This window comes from Halichoeres trimaculatus, unplaced genomic scaffold, assembly GCF_033239565.1.
Source record: "Halichoeres trimaculatus isolate MK-OKI-2021-1 unplaced genomic scaffold, fHalTri1.1 fHalTri1_scaffold_11, whole genome shotgun sequence".
In the NCBI taxonomy this organism is placed as follows: domain Eukaryota; kingdom Metazoa; phylum Chordata; class Actinopteri; order Labriformes; family Labridae; genus Halichoeres; species Halichoeres trimaculatus.
Window position 1 is genome coordinate 30,176,523 of NW_027437189.1, and position 22,819 is coordinate 30,199,341.

General features: G+C 41.5%; 1 protein-coding gene across 1 annotated transcript in view; it reads left to right on the top strand.

Moving 5' to 3' along the window:
- LOC141799722 (LHFPL tetraspan subfamily member 4 protein-like) overlaps positions 1-19,225 on the top strand; it is a 33,722-nt gene extending 14,497 nt beyond the window's left edge. Inside the window, exons 2-4 of the mRNA XM_074682047.1 lie at positions 11,097-11,333; positions 15,606-15,622; positions 19,135-19,225. Of these exons, the coding sequence (XP_074538148.1) occupies positions 11,097-11,333; positions 15,606-15,622; positions 19,135-19,188 (308 nt within the window). The 3' untranslated portion in view covers positions 19,189-19,225. The remainder of the gene's footprint in view (positions 1-11,096; positions 11,334-15,605; positions 15,623-19,134) is intronic.
- The last annotated feature ends 3,594 nt before the right edge of the window (positions 19,226-22,819 follow it).

The following is a 22,819-nucleotide window of genomic DNA, read 5'->3' on the forward strand; positions in this document are numbered from 1 at the left end:
AAATCTTTAAATTCTACAATGTGCCTTAAAAATGATCAAAAGTTGTGGGGGACAAAAACACCAAATCTTGTGTTAAGTTTGGTAAATTGTAAATCAGTATTAGTGCTCTTTTGGAGCGATGCTCTTTCGCTACAATTATGAACCAGGCGGATCAGAGTGGCACAAAAACTGCTTGGGGAGGCTCAAAGAAAAATGATGCTTGTGTTTGTGTGATGACACATTATATGGTTATGTGCGAACCTCTGTTCGCCTGCCAAGCCTCTCTCCAGATTCAGGACCAGTGCCAGTAACTTACTCCGCAGCCAGCGAAGGGCACAGAGATGAGTGAGGGAAGAGTGAAGGATGAGAAAAAGACAGAGGTCAAGGAAAGGTTGCCTTTTGAACACTTCAGGTAATGACAATAAGTCAACTCTTCATTTACATTACCATGAATAAAAAGCAAGATTCTATTGAGGTTACCAGGGGAAAAAATCATGCTTCAATTTTTTTTTTTCTGGTGAGATTGATACAAAAAAAAAGAAAGAAAAGAAAGAAAAACAACCAAAAAAAAGAAGTGTTACATTTACGATGTGTAGATTGAAAAGAAAAGGGATGAAAAAGAGGGAAAGCTATACGCCAAGTGTGCCAGTAAACCACGTCTGCAGCTACATCCTCTAAAATGCACCCTCAGCAATAAACACACTCCACTGATCCACACACACGCATAACCGACGTGATCCGAAGTCCAATAAAAGTGCTGTACATCAGCGAGAACGCCGTCCATTAGATAGATGGAGGACAGCAGGCCAAGGTCTAGACCCAGTAGCAGAGGGGAGGGCAGAGCTCAGACAGCTTTATTAAATTATAGACTCGACAGAGTGGTCTCTTAAAGCAGCCGTGTTCACACCTTTACACCTCATGTTGGACTTCAAAGTGCATGAGCCGGCTTACACGAGGAGGTCAGGGGTTCTCTGGGAGGTTAAAAATGTATGAAAGATGTTAGAGAGGGAGGAGAAGATACAATGAGACAGAGAGTATGTCTTTGTAACAGGTTGGTGATTTGATGTTTGATTTATTTGTGCATTTGTAAAGATTTAAGGTCTACAGTTTCATGGAAAAATACACAGCATGGAGTTTATCAGGCTGCAGCTATCAAATGCAACAGCTTCAAACATATTGGTGCAAATCAAGAGTACACCACTTTGACTCCTGAAGAAAATACTGACAGCTGAAATACATCGAACGCATCTCCAGTCTGTCTCCATCATGGCGAGGGATCAGATAGGTTTCCCTTTGAAGTTAGAGTGTCAACTCATACTGGATCTGCTTTGTTGCGGTCCGGATGTGTGGCTCTTCCAGCAAGTCTCAGCTAATCTGCAGCCATCGTATTTCTGCCAGATGCCGGAGCTGTGACGCATGAATACAGCAAAATAAAACTAACACTTGTAAAAATAAATTTTTATTTGGCTTGACTACAACAAAAAGCAGAGCTGTGGTCCACCTTTAAAAAATAAATACAGCTCAAAGAAATGTTTCTCACACCGATATGCCATGGTGACACAAGGATATTATTTGGCCGCTTTGTATTCTAGTTCTCTTTATTCTGATAAGTTTCATTTTCATTTCTTAAAATCATTGACTGTATGTAGAGTGGACAGCGAGATTCTGCCATTTACCATTGTACAGTTTTGAAGCCAAAATACCCCTGTCACAGGCGCAGCCATTGTAGCAGTTGTGCAGCCAGAGTCTGCGCAGTAGAGACGATGAGGGATTATGGGAGAATCTTAGTGGAGCCGGGTGACAAAAATGATTTTTTTTTTTTCTTTTGAGAGTCTAATCACTTCTTGACTCTACCTCTCGACATATTTTACACTCCCCCCAAGAAATACACGATAACGGCAGCCGTCAATCATTGTTAAACGTTATGTAAAGCCTTGTTTTTAACCTTGTTTAACTAATGAAAGCGAAACTTTTCAGAAAAAAAGGACGAAGAAAGCCAAATGATATCTTCAAATCACTACAACAGTCGGATGTGAGAAACATTTCTACTAGGTGTATCAATTTTTTAAAGTTTGACCACAGCCCATCTGGAATGACTGGAATGCTGGATTTTTTGACCTGTACTGTAGCCAGCCACCAGGGGGAGCAGTTTTTTTTTACAGTCTATGGTTATAAGAGGTTCAAAAACAAGGTTTTACTTCATGTTTAACACTGATTGACAGCTGCTGTTCTTTTGTAATTTCTTCAGGGTTTGCAAAATATGTCTGGAGGGAGAGGCAAGAAGAGATTAGACTCTCGCAAGAAAAAAAAAAATGTAATTATTGTTTTACTCAGGCTCCTCTCAGATTCTCTCTGAGTCCCTCATAGCCTCTACTGCACAGACTCTGGCTGCACAATAGCTGCCAATGGCTGCGCCTGTGACGGGGGTATTTTGGCTTCAAAACTGTACAATTGTAAATGGCGCAGCCACACTGTCCACTCTATAAACAGTCTATGATTGACCCTAACCCTAAATAAATAAAAGACCCCTCCTCTATTGTATGACAAGTGACCAGTGAATTGGGGGTGGCACAAGCCTTGGTGAACTTGCCTCAGCAGTGGGTCTGTTTAGACCTTGTACACCCATCAGCTAATGTACTGATAGTTGGCTGGGTGGCAATATTAAATGTTCTGAGAGAGAACTACACATCTGCAAGGAAATAGCACATTGCTTTGCGCAGCAGACATCTTCATGCAGGAAAACAATTCCAACCTTTTTCTTCAAGAAAGCACCAAAAACAGGTTTTATCCAATCTAGATGAACCTGGGTGAAAACCCTGCACAGCTCAACTCTTCAATGAAATTCAGAGGTTAAAGACAAAAACAGGTTACTTTTCAAAAACATTTCTATAATTGATAAACCTAAGCAAGTATAGGCATGTAGAGTGTAAGGAACCATTTACACGGCAACAGTTGTACACTGAAACGCAAAAGTTTTGTTGCGTTTCACCCTCGCGTTAACACGAAAACAGCATTTCAGACGACCTAAAACGCAAACTTTTGACCTCCAGAGTGAAATTTTTCTAAAACGCTGCCAACACCATTGCCATGTAAACAGTAAGCTTGCATTTTTAGAGGAAATACAGACGTCACACTCTGCTTCGCTCAAGCGCAAACAACAGTCCAACAGTACGGTTGTTACGACTGTCGCAGACAACCGTGTTGTGCTTCTGAACCTGCTGACTGTCTTTCAACAAAATGTGCATCTGCTGCTCCACTTCTGCACTTAGTTTTTTTCCCAATACACCAGATGATCAGCCCAACTCTACTTGGTTGAGATCTCCCAAAAGCTGCTTCTGGACATGATAGTTACTGTACCACCTACAGGCCTTGCATGTATACTACAGCGTTTTCAGTCTGGTGTAAACGCAGATTTTTTTCACTGCATTCTAGCGTTTTCAGATGTAATTGTGTCATGTAAACGAGGCCTAGATACAGTGATATTGATTTATCAGTCCCTGTTTTTGCTATATTATTTGTGTTCATGAGTATATTAACACCACTTTGTTTGCACTTGTTAAAATATATGAAGCAGAGACTGAATGTGTTTCCAAAAAGTCATCAGTCACTGCACATGACTCTGTGCAGGATGACAGCTGCTCAGGAGGAAGACTGGAGCCCTGAGCTACTCCCATCTAAAATACTTCTCAAACACACACTCGCGTATATATAGCTCAGTGATGGTATTTTTGGAGCTGTTATGTAATCATTTTCTGGCTGTTTGTCTAGATTGAGAAAAAAGAGAATCTGTGTGGACATGTAGATAAAACAGTCTGACAAAATTCTTACATAATACATCTATAAATATCCTCAGGGTGCTATAAATAAAGTGGTTCACATTAATTTGAACTAGTTGGATCAGGAACGTGTCCTGGCAGCATGTGAGTGAATGTTTTCATGGCTTTGATCTGCTTATTTCAAACAGCTGATTGGCTGCGAACGCTGCAATGAAAGAAATGACAGAAAGTGATGAACTGAGATGAGAAAAACAACATAATGGAGCAGAGAGGCAGCAGGCACCATCCTGCTCTTTCTTCTTGTTTTTCTCTCATTCTTCAGCTCTCCCCTCCTCCTCCCCTCTCTGTTCCATCCTTCTGCTCGCCTTCTTTGAAGTTCCTCCCCTCCATGTTCAGAACGTGGTGTCTCGAGAGCGAGGAGGGGAGGAAGGAAGAGGAAACACCCCCAACAACTTCAAAGGGCTTTTCCTGGGTTGTGGGGAGGTGGGGGCTATTTTTAGCTCTCTGGTGTCCACTTAAACGCTCGAGTAGAGGCTGGAGGAGGAAGAGACGAGAGGGCACAGAGGGATCAAGTCCAACAGCCTTTACTGTCACACTTCAGTGGACAAAGGAAAGGTTTTCAGCGATTTGCCTCAGATGCTTTTTGGAAACAATGTTTCTCCCAAAGCAGATCAACATCCTGCAGAGCAGTGGACTATGAAAACCCAAAACATGCCTGTTGTCAATGTGTTTTTAAAGGTAGTTATATTTTATGGATGATGAAAACCCTTTAATTTAACTATTCTGTAATCAGATAAGAACCATAATTCTGGAGGTTGTATTGCAGGAAAAAGCTTTTTTTGGGGGGAAGTTTTCACAGCACTTCAACCCTTAGAGCATGCTTTGTTAATGAGCAGGTCTTCTGGGATGTTGGTACAGGTCTAAGGGTTTAAAAGCTGTGTAAACCATTAATGAGTCAGGTACTCGAAACCAAAAAATATGCAAGGAAATACGTGAGAGCGACAGACTCGTCAAGGTGGGACAGAGGCTCTTTTTTCTTCATTCGGGAATTACGCACTCGATCTGGATTCTAGGTCATAATATACCCAAAACAACCCTCTCAACCCCCTCAGATTGTCCCACACATTTAAGACCCTTGGTCTCTTTAAGTTAACTATTAAAATAGCAATTTTAAAGATGATATGAAATAATCTGGTATCAATAATGTTTCCTCTTTATGATCTAAAATAAATGAATACCTCAGTTTTAATTTTTTTTCTTTTAAATTTCTTCAACAGTTATTTTATCTAAAGGGACTGTGAAGAGTTACTAAGTGACCTTGAAAAATATCACTTCTAGATGTCTGCCTGATCCAAAATTCACACTTTAAAATGAGATTATCAGCACCAATACAGGCTATTTATAAATGCTATTTCTCAGCTTCCTTCCCAACGCCACGCCCCCTGATGAAGTTTAGTAGTGAGAAGTGTTTTTTTTGTAGAGATGGTGGACACGAAAGATGGACTGTCAAAGAGAAAAGGAACGTCAGAGCAGAAAAAAGCTAAACAGGAGAGTGAAAGAGCACGAGCTAGAGGGCTAAGCTGTTGGTGATAATGTCCAACCCACAGTCAGCAGTTATTCTGCAGTGGTCTGTTCAAACTTGAGAGTCTATCAATAAAATGAAGAGTGAGCATACGTTAGCTCTGCTTGGTAGATGACTGGCAGGACATAACCAGGATCCTCTAAGGTTACACATTATGGACATGTCTCAAAGCACCAGGCTGTGAGTAGCCCTAAATGAAGCTGGCTTCTTAACAAACTTACAGTTTGCTTTGTTGTCACGTTTTAAACTATAGTGTTACGTCACTCTTGATAAATACATAATCTCATCTCGTCACCTTGTATCCAGTAAAAAGATGTCTTGAACAAATAAAAGTATAGTTAAAAAGAAGATCCAATCTTCATTCTTTCTTCAAATTCCTTGTTAGGAGTCATGTTATCACAAGAGTGTTTGCGTGACTCCATGCCAAAGGTGTCGCTGCAGCCCTCCTCAGACGGATAGTCTTCTCCCACTCTTTGAATTGCTTTTTTATAAGGTTTAATTTAACAGGTCCACCAGCTGCATGTATTTCAAAATCCACACTGTACCAATATGGATAAAAATAATTTTAGATCATAAATTTATTATACAGAAAAAAGGTCAAACAGTCACGTTGCATTCAGCAATGTGCAGTTCCTTTGCAGATGTGTAGCTCTTTCTTGGCACTTTATGTGTACATTTTCCTCTTGAGTGACTGTTGTCTTAAATCCACAACCACAATACAAAGAGGGAGTGTTAAAAGCACAGACTGTATAAAACATGGACGAAGCATCCACAACGTCACCCGTCTGTTCCTGAAACAATGAAATGAAGCCTATCCACGTACACACATCCACATTCCCTATGACGCCAGCTGTGAGTTTTTCTTCGAGCAGCTACAGGACGCCTGGCGGTCACCTGAGCTGTGTCTCTGATTGGAAAATCAAACAATCCTGATAACTTCTAAACCACGGAGAAAGAAAAAAATTCACTCACCATACAGTGTGTGTTGACAGTGAAATCAGCATTTCAGACCCAAGCTGATTTTGAACCAGGCTGATTTTGAACCAGGCTGTAAAAATGTCTTTTAATGTCGTAAGGTTTTATCTGATCTTGATGTATCTGAGTGAAAAAAGCTACACAGCTCTAGTCTTCAATGAAATTTAGAGGTTAAAGACAGAAACAGGTTTCTTTTCAAAAACACTCCTATTATTGACAGACCTAGGCAAGTATAGGCATGTAGAGTGTGAGGGGCCATTCACATAAGACGGTTTTAGGGTGAAACGCAAAAGTTTTGTTGCATTTCAGCCTTGCATTTACAAGGAAACAACATTTCAGTTGACCTAAAATGCAAAATTTTGACAAAAAATTCTCCAGAGTGGATTTTTTTCTGAAACGCTACCGACACCAAAATAAAAAATATGCTTTTTAATGCCGTAAAAGTCGATTGTTATGGCTGGGTGTCTACGTGACTTCCTGTCTTTCTGCAGCCAGCCTCAAGTGGATTCTCAATGAACAGCGACTTTTAGCACTTCCGCATAGGCTTCATTTTTACTAACTAGATGTTGTCCCTTGGTCAAAAGCGGCACGGTTGGACTGTTTCCCTTACTCTGCTCCCAGCATGCTTTACACATGACGAGTAGTTCAAGCAACACAGAGTCGTACTAAAAAAGGTTGCAATAACTTTTTTAGATGACAAAAAAATTTACTGAAAATGTCTCTTTCAGGACAGAATCAGCAGATATAAAACCGAACCACTGAGTCATCTTCCTCATGTTATGACATGTTACTAATTGATGGTAAAGATGGATTTCTATGTGTGCCTCTGCATGCTCATTCTAGTACAACATTATTGCTTACAATCCGTTAAAGGGTTTCATTTGCTGTCCAATTTGCTCCATCCCCAGCCTGCTGTTTATATAAGTCAAACTAATGGTGAGGAAATAAGAGCTGAGTTGTAATCAACATTTGATTTGATTCAGGAAATGGGATTTCTTAGCTCACGGCACAAACAAATTTTAGGTCGTTATGGACTGGAAAAAAATAAAAAATAAATGATGCGATGTTATTTACTTAACTAAAAATATGTTAAAGAGGTGTAATATTACTGTCTTGGGGTTGCCATAGCCTCACATCTAAAAGCTCAGACCCAATAAACAGCCTCACAGCTGACGGGGAAACAACAATCTATAAAACATGTTACCTGACGCTCATTTCTCTTTTAATGATTTCACTGTCTCTCATCCGTGTTAATATCTCATACCGGTCATAAAAGAAGCTAATAACACCATGATTTCCCCTGATGATTGCCTCCCTTGCTCTTCTATTCTCTCATTAGTTACTGTATGAGCGTCATTAGACCCTCTCTCATTACAGGCGCTCATTATGCTCTCATCATTTTGTTAGAGGAGGGGTCACATTTTAAGCTGTGAAATAAGACTCCTCATGTGTGCGTGCTGCTCTGCTTTACGCTGAGAGGCGGTGACTAATCTGATATCCTGCCTCCTCTGCTGCCATGAGTTCACCACCCACCGTCTCCTCATGATGGATGGCTGATAGGTGAAACCAGGAGTCCTCCGAGGGAATCGCTGATGTGACAGGGTTCAACCAAATGACTAATGGGCCTCACTTTAATCCAATACAGATTTCCAAAGTGTTTTATTTTCTACTTATTTGTCTTTTAAAGTCTCACTTTTTTTAAATATAAGCACAAAGAGCTCAACTCAAGCTCAGAGATGTCAAATTCATGGGGCACACAGATGACATATATGACGACAGCTCGCAACTTGCAAACAAACTGCCCCCGAACAATCAACTTCCATACAAATGACTTGCAAACAGCTTGTGCCAACCAGTTTTCACCATTCATGACATCTCAGTCATGACATAAACTGTGTGAAACATGGACTTCACCTTTCTGTTCCTGATACTATGAAAAGAAGCCAATCCGCGGACGCAGCCACATTTGATATGACGCAAGCTTTGAACTTCTTTTCTAACAGCTTAAGGACGCTCATCAGTCATGTGAGCTGAGCTGTGTCTTTGATTGGACAATCAAACGATCCTAATAACTTCTAAACTGCCAAGTTAGAAAAAAAATTCAAGAAATTAGCGTACCAAGCGGCAACCTCCAGTCTAAGAATATGAAACAGTGCTGAAGTGCTAAAATCTGCTGTTTCTTGAGGCTGGCTACAGAAGTGCTGGAAGTCACACACACACCAAGCCAAAAAAAGACATTTTTTAAATCAGAAATTAACATATTTACAGCCTAGTTAAAAAAAAATCTCCTGTCTGAGACGCTAATTTCTCTAACCGCACACACTGTGCGAGGGTGAATTTTTTTCTAACTCGGCTGTTCAAAGGATATTAAGATCGTGAGCTCACCCAATCAGAGGCACACGTGACTGACAGGCGCCCTATAGCTGTAAGCCCTTGCCACTACCAATATGGCCGCTATAGCCGGTGCTTCATTTAGTGTTTCAAAAAAAAAGCAGACGGATGACGTCGGGGAGATCAAACTAAAAGCATACATGAGAGCAAAGCGCCAGTATCAAAATGCTGTAAAACTAAATGTAATGCTATCATGCAGTATGCACCAGTGATATGTGAAATGGTGTGTATTAGCTTTACTGTTATTTTCTGTGAACACTGAATCAGAATCAGAATACTTTATTGAGCCCTGAGGGAAAATCACATTTTAGTTAAGTCCCTTTCAAGACAAATAAAAAAACAAACATGGGGAAACACAGAAATGGGATGAACCTGGAGCTGCCAGCTACCCAGTGCCCCTTTGCAATAGATACGAAAAAACAACATAAGGAGAAGAGAGGAATTCCAGACTATTCCCAACAGGGGGCATAGTTTGAGATGGTGAAAAAAACACCTCAGCATATAAGCATATGACAACAACAGAAAAAACTCAAAGACTTGCACAAATGTCACTGCTCATCCACAGAGGGGCGTGCACGCAGCCTTACCCGGGTACGTGCCCATCAACCCTGCAGCTGAACTGCAACGGAGCCAAAGAAGGCGTTGAGTCCAAGGTTGTGTGTTTGCCATGTGACTACATGTGTGTGTATGTGTAAGCCCATGGACTTCATCCCCACCTAGACTCAACAATGTTTGCCGTCTGATGATGACAAGGCCACAGATATTGCTGTGAGACGACCTCGAAGAGTCCTGATCCAGAGACAAGTTCACAGGAGGAAGGCGTGGGATGGGAGGGGTAGAGCATCTGTCTGCATTCCATCCAGGAGAGTAGAGCGCTTATCAGCCTACCAAGGCAGGTGTGGAGGAGCCTGAAAGAGAGATAAGGATTGTTTGGGTCAGGCAGACACACTGAAGAAGATTTTTCTGTCTGTCTTTAAGTCCCAACTGGTCAACTCTGGGACGTGACCCATTATGATCACTCTAGTTGGTTAACAACTGAGAAAACAATCAGGAGGAAGAATCTTGAGAGATGTAAAGTCATGAAAATAACAAAACAAACATTTAAGATCATCCGTCAGCTACAGTTAGAGCAGACTTGGAGAAAGAGTTTTTACCTCCTGGACCCCTCAAGGTTGATCTCCACAGTTGTCTGTGTTGAACTACCAAACCAACATTTGTAACAAAAGTCTGTGTCGAGCTAAATGCTGTTTGTCAATAGCAATAATCAGTTTAAATACAGTCTCCATGTGTCTGCAGGCTTGGCTCTTGCTCAAACGCACACACCCTCCTACTCACAGGCACAGAGGCCAAAAGATCACTGCTGATGTTTCTCTGAAGATTTTTTTTTTAAATCATCTGGACTTTTATGAATGCTTCAGCTGATCTGTCTTTACCTCTCAGAGAGCTCCGTGATGGAGGACTCTGGAGAGACAGATTTGTTGTGTTGTTTCAGCCTGTTGTTGACCTTTGAGGCTTTGATGCTTACAGGGAAGTGAAGCTTTGTACACTTAGCATCAGAGCTGCAGAATTGATCGAATTTACTAGCTTCTGTTTTACATTCCTGCAGCTGATCTGTCCGTGTTACTGTACGCCTCAGTCCAAGCAGCAGTTACTCGAACATGCTTGTGCATTGACGAGCAGTGTTCACACAATGCCAGTGTCTACATTTCTGCACCAGTTGGTTTCCAGAGGTTAAATCTTTTGGACAGACTGAAGCTCAGCAACCACCAGCTCAGGGAAATCTGTCCGACTTCTCGTGAGTATCACACATGCTGTTGCCTGTAGAAAAGACACGTCTGGTGCAGGATGAAGATTCAGTGTGATGTCTGCCATGTATGTTCCACTTCTCCCCGTGGAGCCCACTTCTTTACTTGCAGCCCCTCAGGCAGGGACGGCTGCTGCTTAAACAGAGCTGCTGAGCAGGAATACGGCACAATCAGCTCGTCGCTGCTGCTCACTTTGATGAATGAGCAGAGGTGTGGAGTATAGATTACCATTTCTGTTGTTGGGCTGAATTTGAATGTTTGTGTTTTCCTGCTGAGCTTTGTGCTGCATGTGTTTGCACCGTGTGGTCGTGAGAGTATGCAGGTTTGTTTGATCAATATGTTTTATATTCCATAACGTACAGTACATATCGTCTCCAGAGGGGATCAATCCAAGGTGCACATGATCCTTCATTGCTCTTTCTCAGTGTTTGCCATGCAGGTATTTGACCTGTTTGGGTGCTGAGTCGTCAAATTGCATCAGTATTTTTGCAGATTCAAGCAACATCCTGCAGAATTTGGGGGTGCTGAAGTTGAAATTGTGAGCTATTATTGAACCCTTCTCCTTTCCTCTCCCGTGTCATCCTGCAGGAGTGTGCCTGGTGCTGGGTTGCATGATATTCCCCGACGGATGGGACGCCGAGGTGATCCGGGACATGTGCGGGGAGCAGACGGGGAAGTACTCCCTGGGCGATTGTTCGGTCCGCTGGGCCTACATGCTGGCCATCATGGGCATCCTGGACGCCCTCATACTCTCCTTTCTGGCCTTCGTCCTGGGCAACCGTCAGACGGACTTCTACCTAGATGATCTGCAGACCGACAACAAAGGTCAGTGAAAGAAGAACAAAACATGAATTCTTTGTTTCGTAGCTGGAGCACTACATTTGTTCAAGGGCCAAAAATTTCTTCAGCAAACCCTGTGAAGGCCATGACCTTGTGAAATTTATATACTTTTATTTGACATTTTCACTTTATTTCCAAATTGTTGCACTGTTTAGCATTTGTCATTGTTAACATACTTATATTATCTGTACAATAGCAAGCCACGAGGGGTAACCATTGTAACCATTCTGGTTTCATATTTGTGAGGCTGTCAAATGCAGTCTGGTAGGTTGTGGAGGGCAGCGGAAGGAGAAAAGCCTCCTGAGTGTATATAGCAATAGAGAGCTATGTGATTACTTTTGGCATTGGTTACGGCCCCGAGTAACTTGTGCACAGTTCTTAATAAAGCAGCTACATCACACTGAGCATGAAGGCCAATCCCCACTGTCACTCTTTCCCCTTCCCTTCATCTACCCCTTCTCCTTTTCCTTTGCAGCTAAAGGCGGGTCCCCACCACAGGATAATTGTGCTGATTTTTGTCCGGGCTTTTTTTCTTTTGTGTGTTTTTTTTTAATTCTAGAGTCTAAAAACAAACATCTTTCCTTTTTCCCGTATGTCAGTACATGTTTGTTTAAACCAAAGTCATGTTTTACGCGGAATATTTGGAATATTGGGCGTGAAGAAGCAGAAGCTCAGCTGAAGAATCTGTTAGCATGTGGTGTCCTCAGAGTGCAGACCACACACTGTAAGATCGGGACAGAGAAATCTTGCGCGATCTGTCTTTTGTTATCATCAAGTGTGTGCTCTCTAAATGTGTGAATTTTTGGAGAATCCTGTAATGTGTACCAGCCTTTAGCTGTCATTCATGAAATGCAGTTTATTACCGTGGCGATCAGGTGGTGGAGGTGTCAGTTGATTTGCAAAAGCAGCAACATGAGTGCAAATGCAACGACACAAATACAAACACTACAATGCGAATGCAACAGCCATAACACAACAGGAGTACAGCCGTAATAAGAGTGAAGAGGACAGTTTTCCTAGCTGACGCTACAGAGGTGTGAAATTAAGTAAAGGATTGCTTCTTTTATAACTTTAGCTATGATAAATATAGCTCTAAGGCAGTGGTTCTTAACCTTGTTGAAGGTACTGAACCCCACCAGTTTCATATGCGCATTCACCGAACCCTTCATTAGTGAAAAATTTAATATGAATTTATTCAAATTCAAGACAAAGGTATATGTTTTTTCTACTGGAGCACATTTTTTTTTTTTTGCTCCAAGCACAAAACCAACACTGCATAAACTCACAACAAATTACATAACGTGTGACTTCTGCTGTTGCCTTTGAGAGACCAGTTCAGATAAGTGTAGCTTCACCTTGGCAAGTGCCACGTCCTTTAGTTTTGCTGGTGTGAGACTAGAGTTGCTCAACTTGGCATTGCAAATCATGCAGATAGGAGGCCAGTTCATGTGAATCCATGTTGTACTTATTTGTCCAACCACTTTCTTTTTTTGTTGGACATAGTTAGTATGGATTAAAATATGGCCTAGCAGGGCGTTTCATCACAGATTGACACAATGTATCAGGTGTGTCTTGCAGCGGAGGCTCTGCCAAACCCCTGAGACCGACTCACCGAACCCCTAGGGTTCGATCGAACCCAGGTTAAGAACAACTGCTCTAATGCTAATGTTATGACATGACTGAGTCCCAAAGCTAAATATAAGATGACATATTTTTTCAGTAAATAAAGAAATATAAGTTCTATTAAGGATGTAACAAGGTGAGACCCCAACAGCTACGGTTGTAGCTTACAAAGCTGTATTCACCATAGATGAAGTTAAAAAAGATAATCCGTTACTTACTTCTACAATTTTGCTGTGTCTGTTGGGATCACTAACCTCTTAAAACTTCTGTTGTGGCCGTATGGCTGTACTTCCGTTGTGTTGTGTTGTTTGCATAGGTGTTGTAGCTCTTGTATTGATGTTTTAGCGCTTGCATTCCTGTTGTCCGACACCCACTGACCACCATAGTTCATTGTAGTGAAGTGTGTTTGCTGTGAATTTGTCACCCCAGGTTGACATCGGTGTAGCTATTATTAGCTGTAGCTGTCACTGTAGCAGCATTAGGTAGTTATAATGAATGATTTTAAATTAAAAACTACTGTTCAGAGCATGACTAATATTAACATGAAGTAGCAAAGGACTGGATATTGATTCTGACTTAAAAGTATCAGTTTCATGTAGGGACATAGGGACGTATCACATTTGATACGATACGGTATAGATGCCTGGTACCTGGCAATTGGTACTGGTACTCAAAGGTACCAATTTTCTGTACTTTTTTGTGTTTTTGTGGTAAAAAATATAAATTTTTTGAACATTAAAATATTACATTTTTTCAATTTAACATATTTATTTCTCAGTGTATGAACTTATAATGCTGTGTTCATGTCCAGCATGAAAAATTGCCTACTCTTCCACTCCCTAACAGCCACAAGGATGCATTGAGGTACCTAAACATGTTACCTTTTGGTTTTACGTGAATCGGTACCCGGTACTTTTGACAGGAATAGGTCTGTACCTATAGAAGTACCTAATTCGGTACTAATCCCTAGTTTCATGTGAAAATTGTCATACTCCTTGGTTTCAAGTGAGGTCCTGGTTTGGCTTCATTCCAAGGGCTGTGTGGCTGTGTAGCCCTTCCCCTTAAACCCACAGAGATTTGGGACACCACTTCCTAAGGGCTATGGGGTAGAATTGGAATCGGCCTGAAGTTGCTTTTGCGGGATGTTACAGTATATTTTCATAGTGGCAACTTTTAGAAATGCTGTTCCCGTGTGTTTCATTTGCTACAAAACCTGTTGTTGCGAGAGAAGATTATCTGAGGCTTCAAAACAACACAAAGCAAGCAAGTTTCAAGGAATTATGTCCTGAACGATCAGAGGCCCTTCAATCGGAAAAAGATGTTAACTTTGAAAGCAAGTATTTCTGAGTAAAGGCGGGCTATGGCACAAGCTAGTTTTCAGAGGCTGATTTAAAAAATAAAGCTTTGGTGGGTGAGTCCTGGCCCATGGGACGCCTGTTGTGGTTCATTGATTCAAAGTGTGGCAGACATTAAGACAAACATGCTAAAGATCAATAAAGGAGAGTGATTTGCATAAAGCCAATATACCTGGAAAATAAGCGCGTCCCTTTCGCACGGTTTCAAGAGAAGGGTTCAGTTGTCTGTTGGTTATTTTTAAGCAGTCATGTTTTTTGGGGCAAAGATGAATAAAGTTAGATCAAACATGAATAAAGGCTTATAGTGGCTTTATCTTCATCCATGCTCCCCCCTCTGAACATTGTGTTTAAAACAACAACTTCTCCTCCATCCCTTATATACAGAGGCCCCAGCTGTGAGCCTAATAACACCAAGAGTTGAGAAATGACTCCACTGCAGCCTGACCTCGGTAACTCCAGCCAAATTGCTTTCAGTGCTGTTTTCAGGAGTGGGAGAGCGTCCTCAGAGGGTTCCTGCCTGTTTGCATGATGTTGCATCAGGACACTTGAACTGCATTGTTTCAGCTGCATAAAAGGAGAGGAAGAGGTGGAGAGGGATGGAAGAGGAGGAGAGGATACAGTGCAAGAAGGATTACACGTTCAGTTTGACTCCATGAAGCAAACGTACGAGCAGAAAAACAAAAGAGAGCAGAGAAAGAGAGATCTGTGACAGGAGATAATAATAGACTGAGGGATAAACAGAGAGAGCCGTGGAGTAAAGCATGGAGGAGGAGTGAGAGATAAAGACAGAGAATAGTGACATAAGATGTCTCGCTTCTCCGACGGTCTATCTCCATGATGGTTTCTATGGTAACTGGAGATATTCCAGAGCGTGGGCGTGTCTTTCTGTTCTGATCTGATTAACCTCGCCGACAGTCTCCGTGATTTTACACATTTCATGGATCTGATGCTTCATCAGCCGGGGGAAGTTTCTGCTTTCTTTTTTGGCTCACGATTCTCTCGCAGAGATGAAGTTTCCTCTAGTTTCTACATTACATCCAGCGTTAAAGGTTTGTTTTAATAAAACCACAAATATAGTACAAGAAATGGGTAAGAAAGATACACAATGAACTTGTGAGTTGTATGAATAATGATGACAACTTTGTCAAAAAAGCATTTTAAGTTTGAGGGGATAACATCGACGTCGGCAGAATCCAGCATTCTGCACAAACAGGCACTTTTCCTGCTGTTGTCTCATTCTGTAAATGTTAACACTCCTTTTTTTCTTTTGTCCTTGCAGATTTTGCTGTGTCGAGGGTAAGTTGACTTTTGCTTCATAAATTTCCTGTGCTTTATATCTGAGCAGTAAATCAACACATGCATCTGTGATGCCTTATTAACTCCAGCACAGCACAGCAGTCCCTGCTTCACTGGTTGATTTTTTCCAATGCTCACATCCATAAACGACAGATTGTCATCCTGATGGACAACATTACCTCTTCTCTCCCTCTTCATGTATATACAGTATAAAGTTGTGTTTTTTTGTTTTTTGTTTTGTCTTCCACCATTAATACAGAGGAAACGGGCTTGGCCTAGTGGTTAAGTTATGCATACATTAAGCGGGCAGCCCTGGTTTGCTTTCACCCTTAGCTTCTCTCCTGCATGTCAGTCCCACACTCAAAGTTTACAGCTCTTATCACCATCCCACCATCTCTCCAGCTATACAGTGCATCTGCTAAGTAGTCACAGCGCTTCACCTTTTTCTACATTGTCTTATGTTACAGCTCATACCAAAATGGAAGAAATTATTTGTTTTCTCTCAAAATTCTACACATAACACCCCATAATGACAACATGGAAAGGCTTTTTGTATTTATTAATTCTGTTTTTGTAATGCATTGAAAATAAATCACAAGACATAATGCACATAAGCATTTCTGTCATGAGAACACCAGAAAAACAAAGGAGGAGGACCCAATCGCGGATCGAACACAAAAAGGTTTTATTTAAATTAAAAATCCAAAAACTCAAAACCAAAACTCTACCAAAGAAACAAAATCCAAAGTACTTGAAACTCACAAAACAAAACTAAGAGGCACAGGAAACTCGGAGACAAGAGGCACGGCATACAGAGACAGCAAACACACAGCAGCATACAATGGGTGCGTCTCAAAGCTCCAAAGTTCCATCCTTCCTTCCTCCACTTGCGTCGTTCTCTTGCGTCTTAGTCCCTCCCACCAGAGATGCATGGGAGAGACGCGAGGAAATAAAGAGAGGAGAGAGGATGGAGGAGATTCGTTTTTAGAGCAATGGGACATCCTCTCCTTCGGAGCGTCACATGAAGCGACGAGTTTCAGTGATGACGGCATCAGCTGATCACCTCTGGATCATCTGTCAGTCAGCTCTAACAGCTGTTTGCGGGTCTGGGCACGTGCGCTGTAATAACTCTGATCAAACAGAAACAGTAACAGAGATTTGTCTGTTCCTTTAACCAGTTAAACACACACGTTACCATGAAGAAAACCTGCTCTCTGTTTATTCTGTGTGCTGTTTAGAAGCTCACGGATCACTTTTCCGGTATAATGCGTAATTGTGAGATTATTTATGAATTATTTATCCTTTAACTTGAGCCCATCTGATCGTGAACTCTGAAGCTTCAGAGTTCACGATCAGATAAAGTGGGTTATATCACTATCAATATGACCCACCTTATTGTGTCCCAGGAAGATATTATTGATCAGTCAGTTTTCTGTATTAATCCGCTGATTATATTGATTTGATGATGGTTGTGTTCAGTGTTTTGTGCTCTAAACTCACAGCGAACCCTTTAATACCAGATTTATGATCAGTTTCTGAACGATCCTCCGTGCCCGTCCTCAGCTCGTCTTTTCTCTCATTAAACTCCGTTGTGTTTGTGAAGTTTCATGTGAAGTCTGAGCTGCTGCAGCGTCCAATCAGAGAGTGATATTCCTTATGGGGGCGTGTCGGTCAGTGAAAAGACTTCCGCAAAGCCGGCTCTCGTGTCTCCTCGATCATAGCTCCTCCGATCAGTCTCCTCTCTCCTCTCTCCTCTGAGCGCAATTATCGCTTTGGGACAGTCTTCAAAATGGCGACTGGGAAAGTACTTCCGGTGTCGTGGAGGAGATAGGACGGAGGAAGCACGAAGTTAACGCATTGAGACGCACCCAATGAACCGACAGAGAACAAAGGAAATACAGAGACTATGGCCACGTCCACACGTAGCCGGGTATTTTCAAAAACGAATATCCCCCCTCTTTCGTTTTTAAAAATACTTCCGCCCACACGCAGCAGGTAAATCCGCCGGTGAGTGCAGCTGGAGGCATGCCAAACCCATGATAGGCAGTGTTTTCCAGACATAAAACCCGTGTCAGCCAACCAGAATGAGCCCCTATTATTCAGCTGTGACGTTTAAGAACTGAAAACTCTGTTTACCGGCGTCTACACAAAATCATGAAACTGGAGTTTTCCAAAATCTTCATTGTGGCCGGAGTTTTTAGAAAACATTGGTGATGTAAAACTGTGGTTTTGTGTGGATGACAGGCGTAAACATAGAAAAATATATGTGGTTTCCTAAATAACCGGCTACGTGTGGACATGGCCCAAACAGACAGGGGAGTGAGCAACACAGGTGTGAAACAAGACACAGGTGAAACACATGAGGAGCAATCAACAAGGAGGGAAACACAAGGAGAACCAAACCAAACACAGGGAAACTCAAGACCGATACTAAATACATTGAAGACACCAAAACACTAGAAATAATCATAAAAAGACATACACATCATAAGAAACAAATCCAAACCACAAGAAACACAGACTAAAAACAAAAACAAAGAACACAGAACACTCAAAAATAACTAAGATTAACTCAAGACAAGAATCACTAATATAAACTCAGAACCTCAAATACACAAACCAAAAAAAAAACAATCCATGACAATTCCCAGCCTTTGCCACAAAGCTCGGACCATAAGATAGAAAACCCTTTGGTCTAATGAGACAAAGATTGAACTCTTTGAATGCCAGGCATCATGTTTGGAGGAAACCAGGCACCGCTCATCACCTGGACAATACCATCCCTACAGTGAAGCATGGTGGTGTCAGCATCATGCTGTGGGGATGTTTTTCAGCAGCAGGAACTGGGAGACCAGTCAGGATTGAGGAAAAGATGAATGCAGCATTGTAAAGACACATCCTGGATGAAGATCTGCTCTGGAGTGGTTTGACCTCGAGCTGGGGTTCATACTTCAGGAGGACAACGACCCTTAGCACACCGCCAAGGTATCAAAGGAGTGGCTTCAGGACTACTCTGTGAATTTCCTTGAGTGGCTCAGCCAGAGCCCAGACTTGAATCTGATCTAATATCTCTGTAGAGATCTGAAAATGTCTGTGCACCAATGCTCCCGGTTCAACCTGATGAAGCTTGAGAGGAGCTGTAAAGAAGAATGAACCAAACTGCCCATAGATTGGTGTGCCAAGCTTGTGACATCATATTCCAAAAAACAACCTCAAGGCTTTAATTTAAAAAAAAAAAAAAAAAAAAAAAAAACGTTTTTAACATTGTCATTAGGGGTGTTGTGTGTAGAATTTTTAGGGGAAAAAAAGTTTTTTTTGTTTCATTTTGGTACGAGGCTGTAACATAACATAATGTGGAAAAAAGTGCGCAGTGAACACTTTCCCAATGCACTTTGTTATTCACATTATATCATGTGCATAATTTTAAATTCCTCTTTAAAACTCACAAACATCTTGTAAATTGATCATATATAGTGCTCAGTTTTTGTTTTTCTCTGTGTTGTTTTCTTCAGATCGAGGTGCGGGACAGGCGAGAGCCGCGGTACGGCGTGCAGCGTCTTCACTGAGGGCACCGACGGCCCCGGACAAATCCTCTCTTTCTCTGTCTTCTCTCTCTTTCATGCATACTTCTCTCTTCTTCTCTTCTCTCCAATGATCAGGATATCACCCAAACTTAATGCAGACACCAAGTGTACAGGAATCTGTAAGATAAAAAAAAAAAAAAAAAAACACAGACCACACTGGGATAAACTATATTTTGAGAGACAAAAAGGGTTGTACAGTGCATTTAAAGGTTGACTTTCTCAACAAAAACCTTTATGAAGGAGAAAAAAAAGTTTTGCTGTATTAAAGTCTTGATTGTGTGAGAAATTTAATCCTCGAGATGAAGAACCATAACGTCCATCTTTGATTTCGATGCTTTCTTTATGACTGTGCCGTTTAATGAGTTTGTGTAATGTGTTCATTCAAAGCGTCAGAGGAAGAAACTCCCTGAATCGTGTTAGAGTCGAGACCGGCAACATGGCAGAGAGTGCATTATTAAACATTTAACACACTCCAACACGGACTGGTATGGCTCTTCATCTAAGGACGAGGGATTTAAAGGAGTATCCCATCGCAGCTTTACAGAACCTAACATCTCTGGGAGATTCTCTACTGTACATATTTAACCATGTAAATAACATAACTGCTGACAGAAACAGCCGACAACAAAACCTCATCTGACTCTAATGCATTCGAGTATTTTTTACCCTTGGTTCCTTGTGCCAGAAGAGCATCAGAGTATAAGCAGATCCAACGCGTTTCTACGAATCCTTACCACTGATTTTAAGTGAAAGGAAAGATGAGAGGAATGGGATATCTAAGCTGGATATTCCACAGAAAAGCTGAGACTTTTAAAACAAAATAAAAGTGTTTCTTCACAATGTTTTAAGTACAGAATGAAGACACTTTCCCTTCAACAACACAGCCTCAGAACAAGTTCCTTATTGTAGTATTTCACCCGACAATGGATCGTAAAACTTTAAAATGCTTTGCTGCAATGTTGCAGTCCAAGTCCAACTTTCATCTCCAAGTGTGCAGTTTACTCCAGATTATGGTTCCAGCATACAGTGATCTGTTTACTCTACAGATGTCTTAAGACGGTGTGAACCTGGCTGTTTGAGTCTCTCAGAGGTTAGCCCCAAGTGCTGCATCGTCTTAAGGTGATGTCACATAAATGCCTCTTTCAATAAGCAGTTCTGCTTTAAAAGTCCTTATAAGTGGAAAAATAAGAGGGACAAAACCACAGCAGATTATCAACCCTCCCCCCAAAAAAGAGAGAAGAGTCCAGAAAAAGAGCCGGGGCAGCAGAAAGGTTACCTCTGTGACATGAGTCTTAAGCCGCGTTTCCATCAAGCAGTCCAGTTCAGTTCAGTACGGTTTGGCACTGTTTGGTACAGTTAAGCCTGATCCCGTAAGTGACGATTCTTTTGACCAATCAACGGTCTGCAGTGATGTTGCATCACCTTCTGAGAGCGGATTGGTTCAGTCTGGCACCCATGTGAAAGGGTTCCAAAAAGCGGGACGGTTAGTCTCAGTTATTTGGGGATGTGTCGCGGGATAAGTCAGTGGAAAATGCCACAAAATGTGTGCCGTACTGAGACGAACCAAACCGGTCTGCTTGGTGGAAACATGGCTATAGTTAGCAAACTGAACTGTGACTGCAGAGCCTGATGCAAGAATATAAATCTTGACTGGACGGTCATGTTACGTGCTCCATGTTTGATTCTTGGCATTACTTTGAAAACCTGGTGTTGGTTAGTGTGATCACATTGTGGACATCATCGCATAGTCTCAATTACACATAGCTTATGATACAAGCTTGTCCAGTTTCTAACTTGAAGCAATAGAAAGAGTAAAACAAAGACTTTTACTTTCTCTTTGTAACAGTAAACAGGCCATGTTTGAAGCCTTGTTTGAAGAGTTACCTTCTACGGTTCTGCTGACAAAGCACTGCAAACTGCATTTTGCTTGCAGGAAGGGAGACCACATGTGGCACCAAAATACGATGTGCTCTGCCCCCATTCCCATATCAAAATTGGGCATTATTGTAGTGCTTTATCTGCATGTTCTAAAGCAGTGATTACATTTCTAAATATGGTTTTAAAAGCTACAGCCAGAGCCTTGGTTTGGTTCAATTTAAGAAGCAGGTGCCCTATGTACAGAGGCTTGTGTCCTCACAGGTCCTTGTGGACCTGGCATGATTTGATGCATGTCATTCCCCCTTTTTCTATTAAAATGTTCTGTCTTTCTAAATTCTTTCAAATTAAGGCATAAGGTTCCCCGAAACACTCTCCAAAAAAAAGCTAAACGGTGGCCACAGTCTGATCTGTTGGTTTGACACCCAGCCTTGACCCACCCTCCTTGTCATCCCCTACTCTCTACTCCAACATTTCTTGTCTCTCTTCAGGAGTCCTTTTGAACAAAGACAAAAAATAAAATGAGTCCACAAGCTGATTGGATGCCAAGCTGTCCTGACACGCAAGACCTCAGGAAAACTCTACGAAGTTTACCACAGAGAAGTGTGTTCTCTGACAGGCCTATGAAGCTTTTATTTCCCCTTTATTACTTCTAAAGTCGCCCTCTGCTGGCCGATAAAGACATGCAACAATAAAAAAATGTACACACATTAGCCTGATGCTAACACAAACAAATTCCTAGAACGGCTAATAACGACTGGCTAATGTCACCAACACCACCCATTGTTGTTCCAGAAACAAAGTCCCTTGTGGTAGCACTCCAAAACACTAATACATGTAGTTTCCCTTTGACATGAATTAACCTGACACAGTTTATAATAGCAGCCATCGCTACACCAGCAAGGAAAATGTTTCAAACAGAGCGACTTCAAACTGATTGGCTCGACACACCTGACAGGTTGACTGTGACTCACCAATGTACCCATAAACACATTTATGGCCTTCAAAGTTACACGTCAGCATCGATGGCACTGATCACGATGAGATCAGAAACATCACTGAAGTCTGACTCCAACATGTGACGAGCTGTGTTCGCATTGCGGGGCTCGTATCCCTCTCAGAGCAGCGCTTCAGGCTGACATACTGTAACTGAACCTCCCAGAGGCACCAAAGCTCGGTGGGTCTGTCACGGGGAGTCAAATGATAAAAATAGCACACAGTAATTGTTTATGGCATGTCTGTTTGAGGGGAGGCAGACTGTAAGAAACAAAAGTGACTGGATCCTTTCTACATCAGAAGGCCTCTGTTAGACAGATTTAGATGCATGGTACTTTGTTAGGGTGCAGTATTCACTCGCCCTCTGGGAACATCTTCAAGCTTTCATCTGTAAATTTTCAGAGAGCAGTTTTTTAATACATATCAAACAAAATTCCAAGATAAAATTAAAAATAAAAAAAACAAGACAACGTGTTCAACATCAGTAATGGGTTAATGTCATAGACTGTATATCAAAAAAGGACTGTGATAGCGTTTATTGGTTTGTGGACGACTGTTTTGGCTTTTTCTATGCTGTTTGTTTTGAGGGTAAAGCTAGGGAGAAGTTAAGTTAAAACTAAATAATTAGCTTATCCTAGCACTAGCTTTATCAGCAATGTGCATCCACAATTGTTAATTGCTACTTTTTGCTAACCAGGCTGTAAAGGAAGGCTGAAAAATACACATTGTTTATCTTTTATTT